A 10,137-nucleotide genomic window follows, 5' to 3' on the forward strand; every position below is an offset into this window, starting at 1 on the left:
TCGGCTTGGTGTGGACGGAGTGCGGGCTGCTGCTCTATGAAAGAGTGTTGTGTGCGTGTGTGTTTCTCTGGACCTCTCTCTAGTTGTGATCCCTGGCTCCCCTTTTATAGTCTCAAGGAGAAGACAGGTTTTTTACAAGAGTAGATTTCTTCTGTTGACTGGTGAAATCTCGATCCCGACCCTGTTGAAGCTGGTCCCGCTCGTCCTTGGGGGATGGTCAGCAGTATGGCTGTTCCTGTAGAGTGTTACCGAACCCTGTAGGAGTCGTGGGGGTCGGGTCGTCAGCACTGCTGCACATGCTGTCAATAGCGGGAAGTGACCTCAAACAGTGGTGTTGATTAAACTCCCCCATTCCCCCCCTACTGTGAGGCAGTATGTCACAGTGAAGGAGGTAAGGGCACAGTGACCAGGGTGGTTGGAATAGTTATCGCCTTGCCCTGCCGCGGTATGGAAGCCATCGTGTCTGTCATGTCGTGGGTACGGGCGCCGTGCGGTGGAAGTCTTGCTGCCCAGGCGGAGTGGGGTCCGGCATCCGAGCCCGGACGGGGCCGGGCGAGGCGGAACTTGCGTCCGATGTCCTGAGGGATCGGGCGAAGCGGAACTTGCGTCCGAAGCCCTGAGGGGTCGGGCGAGTCGGAATTTGCGTCCGATGCCCTGAGGGGTCGGGCGAGTCGGAATTTGCGTCCGAAGCCCTGATGATTGTGGTTAGTGTGTTTATTTGCGTTTTTTATTGCTCTGGTTTGGGTATCCCTTATTATGGTACCCAACAACAAACAATTGGGAGGGCATCGATGGAGTACCCGGTGTTGATGGAAGACCGATGGGCAGTTCGCAGGAAAGACTAGCAGTGGGATGTCGCCAAACTCGCGCGACCTCAACGCGTAGCCGCGCGCGGACTTCGCGCCGGTTTGCCAATGTCAAGTGTGAACATGCTTGGCATATATGTCAATCCTTTCCCTCTTTTTGCCAAGTTAATAAAATTGCAAAGTCCAAATGCCAAACCGTTGTATAGATGTTTTAAAGACTTTTTTGCAAATACATGAATGCAAAGCCTATTTGCAAAACGGTTGGAGATGCTCTAAGGCCACATGATCTATATCTAACGTCTAAGGTTTTTTTCACTTAAACCCTCCTATCTGAATACACATTGGTTAAATTTAAACCCACAGATGGAGAGATTTAAGTGAAAAAAAACCTCAGATATTGGATCTAGATACTGTAATCTTAATTGATGGTTACATAGGTCGTAACGAAGGTAGGTTAGGTATGATAAGTTGCCTTTTTTTAAACGACTGTGACGAGAAGCCGCTCGTGACCGTGCCAAACAGCCTTTAAGGCCACAAGTTTTAAAGAAATTTTAAAGAAATAATAGAGAACAACGAACGGGCCTAGCGGGGAGACTTGCGGATTTCCTACTCTGGCCCAACACGCCTGCCTGTGCCGCAGCCCTTCGCGATGGCTTTTCTTTCTTTCTTCTCCTCTTATATTATCGTCCCGCCGCCGCCGCTGCCGACGGCGAGCTCCAGCGGCGACTCGAGCCGCCGTCTCAGACCCTAAGCCCTAGTTCCAGCCCACCCAGTCCTTGACCATGGAGGATGCCCTCGCGCCGCCGTCTGTGGCGCCGACCCCCTCCGCCCTCGCTGCCGCTGCCGTCTTCACTCGCCGGCGGTCACACCTCGACAGCGCCTCCTTCCGCACGCTCTCCCGCCTCTTCTCCCACTGCCTCCACATCAACCAGTCGCCCTGCGGCATAGCGCCGCCCGAGCCCGAGCCCGTCGCCGCGGACCCTGTCGGTGGGGACTCCGACGATTCCCCAGAAAGACCTAATGGCGCCGATTGTGATCGGCTGAAGGATGTGGAAATCGAGGCGGCGGATGCGGGAGGCCTTTCGCTCTACGGGGCCGTCTATCAACCGGCCGCGGCGAACCCTACCCTCGACCTGGGTGAGTCTGAGGCGCTGAAGCACGAGGGTGCGGACGCGGTACTTGTCGTAGAAAGCACCTCGGGTATGACCAGAGCCGAGGTGGAAGAATCAGCAGCACTTGTCGTAGAAAGCACCTCGTGTAAGACCAGCGCTGAGGTGGAGGAGTCAGCAGTTGTAGCTGGACTGGTGGCGGTGGAGGACTTATCTTTGAAGTCGGTGGAGTCTCTCTTGGGGACGAAAGTCGATGAATCGGTAGAGGTAGCAGTGGGTGATGATGAAGGCCGTCTTCTGCTTGAAGCGATGATGACAGACTTTACAGGGTTGATTGATGATGTTGATGCTGGAGTGATATCAGCACAGAGTTGTGCAGTTTCTGCAGGTGACCTGCAGAATAGCAAGGCATCTGAGGAGTCGAAACAGTTGGATGGTGGGATTGAAGAGGGAGAACCACTTAGAAACTGTGATCATGAGCAGAACGGTGGTGGTGGTTTCGAGGAAGGAGAGATTGAGGGCGAGTTTCAGGATTTTGGTTCAGAAGAATCTGTAGATTCCGAGCATGGAGATGAAGATGGTGAAGATGAGAAATTGGAAGGCAATTCCATCAGTAGAGGCTCAGGGCCAGATAAAACTTGTGATCATGGCACACAGTTTGGGAATTTGCACTCAACACCTGAAATCGGAAATGATGATCTTATACTGAATAGGGATGCTATTGTCAGAGGTGATGCACAAATACCTGTTACCAGGGCTCAAGCTGTCACTTATGATGATGTTGTGGATTGGAATGAGAATCCGCTGCCTGACAATGAGGTATCTGATACTGGTTTTAAATGTTATTGTTTATTGCTTCTTCTGTCTTAACCATGCATTTTCCAGTTCATTTACCTAGTGAGGTTTAATGTTTCCTGTGCTTCCTTTTTTAAACGAATTCAATATGTTTTTTAATCTTACATGTCAAGGTTATATGCTACACTTAAAATGATACATGTGCGCTCAATGTTTCCTGTGCTGCCTTTTTTAAACGAATTCAATATGTTTTTTAATCTTACATGTCAAGGTTATATGCTACATCTTAAAATGATACATGTGCGCTCTTTAAGGGCCTGTTCGTTTGTCAAAACCAAGGGGATTGGAGGGGATTGAGGGGGATTAAATCCCCTACAAGTCAAAATCCTCCTCAACCCCCATCAGTCCCCTTGATTTTGGGATCAAACAAACAAGGCCTAAGAGGAGCACAAAACTCATTTCTGCAGATGGCCATCTTCATGCCTTGATTACAATAGGTTCTTCTCTGCTGATATTTTTTTTGGCTGAATATGCTAATTTCAGTACCTGCCTTTCCAATCTATTACAGGCTCCCAACCCTGGGAAGAAGAGAAAACGCACTCAGACAGAACAGAGGAAGGCCAAAAAGACGGTATGTTATAGTCTTGACACCATTTGAGTCCCAATCGCTTTTGTATGAATTGTTTCTCTTCTAAAGTGTGAAATTTGCTTTCTAATGCTATTGACAATTGACATCCAGAAAAATAAAAGAATCAACCGGGCACTGCAACAGATAGCTGATGGAGTTAGAAGACCAAAACTTACTCGTGTTATAAAGCCAAAAAAACCTTGCTACTTCTATGACCATGGGAAGTGCCAGCAGGTGAGTATTATACGGCCAACGTAACTTATTTCCTTATATCTAATTCACTTCAAGCAGATTGTGTTTTCATGTAATGCTGCTTCTCTTTTTACATTCTTTGCCTTATTTTAGGCTGAAAGTTCATCAATGGTTCTGGTTTCCTTGTACTGAGATTTAGTCATCATCACAAATTCCTGATTGCTAGATATCATGGTCAAGCCGTATCAAATGCAAAATTTGTTTAAATAACGAAATTGTCGATTTTGTACTTAGTGGATATTATTTTTAAAATAACAGATATATTAACTAGTTTTTTTGCTGATTGTTTGTCTTTGTCAATTCTTCTGATTCTCCTTTTCTCTTTTGCAGGGCAATAATTGCAAGTATTCCCATGATTTTACACCTTCAACAAAATCTAAGGTACATATATATTGAACTTATCATATGATTATAGTGTTTTTTATGCATTATAGTTATTATAGTTAGACTATTATATGGGCAGTTCACTAGTTTGTTTCTATAAAGCGGCATGTCCTTCAAAGTAAACCTATTTTCCAAAGCCATCACACAATCCATCCATGCTGAGTTACTGTCCTAATTCTGCTTTTATATTTAGGAATAGGGTATCACCCACTTAAAAAAAATTAGAACACATTTCATCCTCACTTATGCATATTTAATATGTCAATAATGCTTCACTTCGACCTGTGCAAGATGCTGTTCCCTCTGTTCGAAATTGTAAGTTGTCTTGGCTTTTCTAGATACATAACTTTTATTATGTATCTAGACATAAGGTGTATCTAAGTGCATAGCAAGGCTATGGATCTAGAAAAGCAGAACGACTTGCAATTTAGAATGGAGGGAGTAATCCAATATCCGTATCAGTGCTTATAATTAAGTTTTGCACAATGGGTGCTAACATGGTATTTGTAATTGGAATGTATGTAATTCCAAGGATCTGTTCAGATGGGGTGGAGTGCTATCTTCTAACCTTAGCTTTATCAAAGTGCATCTAAATTTCCTCTTACATGGATGCGTTGCATGCCATGGTCTTTTTTTCTAATCTCTTCCCATTTCTTGCAGCCCTGCACACATTTTGCATGTGGTTCTTGTTTGAAAGGAGAAGGGTGTCCATATGACCATGAGTTGTCAAAGTACGAATGCCATAACTATAAAAACAATGGCATGTGTGCCAGAGGTGATAAATGCAAATTCTCTCATGTGGTACGTAATTGACCTAATTATTTCTGGCATTTTACTTATTTAAGTGTAATAGCCTGGGACAATTTAATTTCTGAGTAATTTATACAAATTTCATTCTTTATCAGATGCGAACTACAGAAGGTACTCCCACACAAGATGCAAAGACTTCTGATGTTTCACTGGCATATGAGAAAACAAACCTCAGGGAGCATACAAGAAGCCAGAAGAACACAACAGTTCACAATGGTGCTCCTAGTAGTTCTATCCTTAGAAACCTCACTGGTGTCTCCAGCAAATCTCAGAATGTTTCTAATCGTATTCCAAAGGGCGTGCAGTTTCGTCCCTTTGGTAAAGGTCAATCGAATTTGAGCAGCCTGCACCTGGATGCTTTGTCCATGGAGAAGCAAAGGAATGCAAATGGTACTCAGCATAACCTCGGAGGACATGAAGCAGAAAGGCAAAAAATTGTGAAGCAAAATTACCAGAAACCTAATCTACTGCTAGAAGATAAGAATTCATCGAAAGAAGCTACTAGGCATCCATGTTCAGACCTGAAAAAAACTACTTTACCTGTTGATTCTATTGCAACACCTGGATCAATACATACTCAGCATGAAGTCTCAGAGGCTTCTAGGATTTTGCAGGAGTTCTTGTTTGGTGCTGGCAGTTAGAGGAAAGTATGTGTGAATACTGTTTTTTTTATACCTGTATTTTGCACTATATATTAAGTCAATATAAAATTTCGCCAGTTACTGTTTACGTGGATTGAATTCATGCCCATGTCCATTTGACTCTTCTGATACTCTGCCAGTTTCCTTGCTGTAACTGCATATCAAAGTTTGTTTTCTATTTTGGCTTCTTGCAAGGTCAACAGGAAAATTTCACTGTAGACGAATGTATATAGTTGTTTTGGTACTAATAAAGTTGACCGAGGACTTAATTTTGCAGAAGATGGCACATGTTTACTATTTCTCTAGTCTTCAAAGGATGACTTTCGTGGACTCCGTGAACAAGTTCAACCCACACTGTAGTTACATGGAGCAAATAGTTGGATGAGCTTACTGGTACGACAGAATGCCTCCTCCAATTAATACTTGCATGAACTAACTCAACATGTAATTGTCATGAGTGACTCCTTGGACTAACTTTGACATATAGTTATAGTGAACTTCACTTTGGAAGTCATTTCTCAGTTGAAATGTGAATTTTACTTCTTTCTTCATGCGGTTTATGTGAATTTGTGCATAATAGTAATCCATGTCTTCTCAACCATCCCCATGTTCTTGATATGCTTTATTTAATGTTCATTATATTGATGAATTAATTCTCCCTGTGCCACCAATAATTAATGAATTCCTTATATGCCATCGCCTGTGTTGGCATATAGGTATTTCATCAGTGGTTTTGCTGTGGCACAGAGATAATTGCATCGACTTGTGTGTAATTTCTCCGTTCAAATTTACTGATGCTGTTCTTCTTTGTAAAACGGAGGAATGAAACTTTTTATGATCTTGATGGAGCAACTTTGACGACTATATCTTGCCTTGATGTATCCGTAGTTGTACAATTTTTTTTGTAAGGGCTAGGGGTGGTATCTGTTACGGGACAATAGGGCTTGTTTAGTTGATTCCTTGTGAGTTATCCACAGCTTTGATACAGAAATCTGACGTGATCCCTTTGCTTAGATGTCATGGAAAAGTTGAACCTCAAGTCACGAGGTAGCACAATGGGACTTGATGTGTCATTATTCGGTTCCTAACAAGGGACTGTTTTGTGAGGCACCTCCCCTCCTGTCAGGTGGGTTTCCGTACATTACTTTCTGTTGAGCTGTCTATTGAAAGATGCTTCCCCATGAAAACAATACTGTATGTGGGCCGATTTCTCCAGCTGCTTTGGTATCAAGCTTCTGCCTTGCCTTTAGAAAGAGTTTGAGGAAAGAAAAGTGATCTTATCAACTTTTTTTTCAGGCCAGGGAACTCGGATTCCTATTCCTCCATGCAAGAGCTTTTACGTCCGTTTGCCACATGAGAATGGCAGGCAGCTATCGGGGCTGGAGTTTAGTCTTGGATCATCATCATGATTCGGGACACATCTGTGGCAGACTTGTTGGGTACCTTTGCTGGCGACCAACATTAGCCTGGTGCAGTGCATGGTCTGGGCTTTGCATGCATGCATGCAATGCCCCCGGGATCTCCGTTCCGATCTCTTGGGTTCAGAATTACTTGTGAAGTATTATAGCTGAAAAGATTGTGGTACGCCATAGCAGATGCTGAAGGCCCCAGGTATGTGCTGGACTGATCCGTGCGGCCGTGCCTACTTGTGTGCTGTCGAAATCTCTGCAGATATTGCATCGTTTCAGAATTACATTCACATGGTCACTGAGAGGGCTCACATGCTGATTCATCACTGCAGCTTTGCCATGGAAGCAGGCATGTGAGCTGTGTCCCTCTACGCCTGACCGTCGTCACATGACCAGGTGACTGTGACGCTGTTTCTCACTACTACAACAGCCAAGTTTGTTCTGTCCATCATATGATGGTGTCCAATCCAATTCCTTTGAACAAATTACCCTCAAGGTCTCCGCAGTAAAATCCACGGCTCCATGCTCTGTTGTTTCTTTGTGTGTGTGTTTGCGCTTTGCGCTTTGCATCGGCGCGTGTGGGAGGAGTTCACAACTTCACATGCAACTGTCATTTTCCATTTACCAAGAATCCGGGCTGAGGTGTGTGTGTGGTTGTTATCCTGATTTGCTAAGTATTACTGTCACTGTCACTCCCGAAAGGAAAGCAAGCAACTGAGTCGAAATTATGGTCTGAGCGACTTGTGCGCCTCAACATATACTCTGTGCATCACGTCATGGGAACTGGATAGGTTCATTCACGTGGCGATGTGGGCGTAGTTAATTTGTCGCTTTCTCTTCCCTTGCTGTTTGTGCAGAATTTGCGTTTTGCAGTTACAAGTTTACCAAGGGTCCACTTGGGCCTTGTTTACTTCTGAAAACTTTTGCAAAATAGAAACATAACAAATATTGTCCAATCATGGAGCATCTCCAACAATTTAGTATTTCAACATACTATCCTACCAAATTTGCTAAAAGTATAAAAATCCTCCAACAACTTCTTATGTCAACTTGCTAAATTTCCCAAGTTGCTATCTAGAGGTTTCTACTGCCGAGATTTGTCAAGTTGCTATTCCAAGTTGCTATCCCGAGCGCAACTTGTTGGAGACACATATTCTTTTACCAAGTGAGCGGGTCTCATCTGTCATTCTTTATTTTTACCAAGTGAGAATAACAACTTATTGGAGACACATCCTTTTTTCTTTTGCTAAACAAATTAGCAACTTGCTATAACTCAAGATTTGACAAGTGAATTTTACCAAGTTGTTGGAGATGTTTAGGCTTAAAAGATTCGTTTCACAAATTACAGGTAAACTATGTAATTAATTATTTCTTTTATTTATATTTAGTGCTTCATGTATGTGCCGCAAGATTCGATGTGTTAGGAAATGTGAAAAGTTTTGTAAAATATTTTGGAAACTAAACAAGGCCTTGGATATGTGGTTGCACGAAAGAATGTGACTTGTTAAATGGTAGTGATTTTACCAGTATTATGAGCTCGAGCAGAATATGCGTGTTCTTAAAAAAACAAAAAGAACATTTCGGCTGTGTAGCATAGAAGAGAACAGAAAAAGGATGACAAATGCTCGATCCTGCATCTACCGGTCATCCCTTCGCCTTCAAGCATGACGGATATGCTCAGCTCCAGACGCTGCCTCCCTGCTCTCCTCGTTGTAACTGAGCTCTCCCCATATACGTATAATGTAGTCATATTTAGCAGGGATTGATAGTTTGATACATCATTCTTGTAGATGTGGATTTTGTTTCTGATGTATGAGTTCACAACAATGTTTGCTCGGCTTGGTTACGTACCTTCCATTATTCATCTACTATCATGATCATCTGCCAGGTTGATGTAGCTAAACACAGCCTGCTTTCTGCAGCATGCATTTCGTCATATCTGTCAGTTACCTCTTATTCGCCGAAAACATTTTCAGCAGCTGAGGCATGGTTGAACGCTTTCTGTTTTTATTTGGTCAACATTGGACTGAACCAAACCAATACAGTTGTAGGCCACACGAAGAGTAGTAGTAAGTTGAGAGCATGTGGCTCTGGTTTTGGAAGGAAAATATAAATGCATGACTCATTAGGGCATTTCTTTTCATATTGATATGTGTCTCTCCCAATTGTGGTTTGTCATCATGCCACTTGCACTCTGTTTTTGTGCATCAGTGCTTGCCATTTCCTTTTGCACTGTTCTCATGAATGTGCAATAGAGGAAGGGGAAAAAGTCATCATAAATATGCAAGAGAATGATAAAAAAAAGGTTTTCATGAACACTATGAAGTTATTTCTTGTAAAAAAACCGCATTGTTTTTTTTTTCTTATGAATACCCCATTTCCAAGATAGCAGTTAGTCTAGTAAATTGTTTGGGCTCATCAGCTGGAATTGTTGGACCGCCGCAAACTGAGCAGAAAAATAATGCATGTATGCTACTACTTCAAAGATGCTTGGTGTGACTTTGCATTCCGTTCATCCTTTTATCTGAACATGGTTGACGCCATTTCGTGCCATGTCTTCTCCCCGCACCTGCTGTATTAATCCTGCACAGGAACTCACTACTGAAGCTGACAAAACAACTCCTCAGCTATGTAACAGGGAAAACCCCCTGCATTCATTCAGATTCAGCTAAGGTTCTGAAGAACATGGATGGCCCCTCTGAATTCAGCTGGAACAGCCGCTTCCTGAGACGCGTCTGCTCCCGCTGAATTCCTAATAGGATGCCCTCCTGTATGTATTCTGTGCTACTACGTCACTGTGTGGTTTTTAACTGTCTTTGCTTTGACCGTTGTGCAAGAACAACCATTGTTGATCGAGTCTTTATGTCGCTTTCCCAGCCTTGTCATATCAGACCGCCGCAATAACAAGTACCACAGTTTTTTCTATACTCAACTAAAAAATAAATACTTAAAACTCCTAGAATCAAAATGCGTCATTTCTTCCTTCCTTTTCTTTCTTTGTCAACTGAATCGCATGTTTAAATCAGATCAGCAGGTTATGATGATGAAGCGTTTGAGCAGCAATCAGCAGCTGGTTACTCGCCATCGGTCGACACTTACAGATAAGTATGAGGAAAAATTTTTGGGGGGGCAAAATCATGGGTTCCGGACCTCTGGAGACTGACTGGGCCTTTGCTGTACATCCATCCATCCATCCCGTTTCTTGACCCCGTGTGCTGTATTTGATGAAGAGACAGTGGGCATCATGAGCGCGTCCTACCAAAACTCTGAATTTCTTGGGGGCAAAGCTTGCAGGCGAGGTAC

At 43.3% G+C, this 10,137-nt stretch overlaps 1 protein-coding gene across 3 annotated transcripts; it reads left to right on the plus strand.

Moving 5' to 3' along the window:
* Positions 1,392 to 7,588, plus strand: LOC8078622 (zinc finger CCCH domain-containing protein 7). Of its 3 annotated transcripts, none has more exons than XM_021457399.1 (10): positions 1,392 to 2,734; positions 3,279 to 3,341; positions 3,450 to 3,572; positions 3,921 to 3,971; positions 4,635 to 4,775; positions 4,880 to 5,431; positions 5,703 to 5,818; positions 6,440 to 6,551; positions 6,722 to 7,036; positions 7,167 to 7,588. In XM_021457399.1, the coding sequence occupies exons 1-6, from the start codon at positions 1,589 to 1,591 to the stop codon at positions 5,423 to 5,425; spliced, it is 2,070 nt and encodes a 689-aa protein (XP_021313074.1). In that variant the 5' UTR covers positions 1,392 to 1,588; the 3' UTR covers positions 5,426 to 5,431; positions 5,703 to 5,818; positions 6,440 to 6,551; positions 6,722 to 7,036; positions 7,167 to 7,588. The 3 variants fall into 3 exon arrangements, with proteins under 3 accessions (XP_021313074.1, XP_021313075.1, XP_002455823.1); XM_021457400.1 differs by having other exon boundaries at positions 4,880 to 5,427; XM_002455778.2 differs by lacking the exons at positions 5,703 to 5,818; positions 6,440 to 6,551; positions 6,722 to 7,036; positions 7,167 to 7,588 and having other exon boundaries at positions 4,880 to 5,513.

This window comes from Sorghum bicolor, chromosome 3 (genome assembly GCF_000003195.3).
Source record: "Sorghum bicolor cultivar BTx623 chromosome 3, Sorghum_bicolor_NCBIv3, whole genome shotgun sequence".
NCBI classification, from domain to species: domain Eukaryota; kingdom Viridiplantae; phylum Streptophyta; class Magnoliopsida; order Poales; family Poaceae; genus Sorghum; species Sorghum bicolor.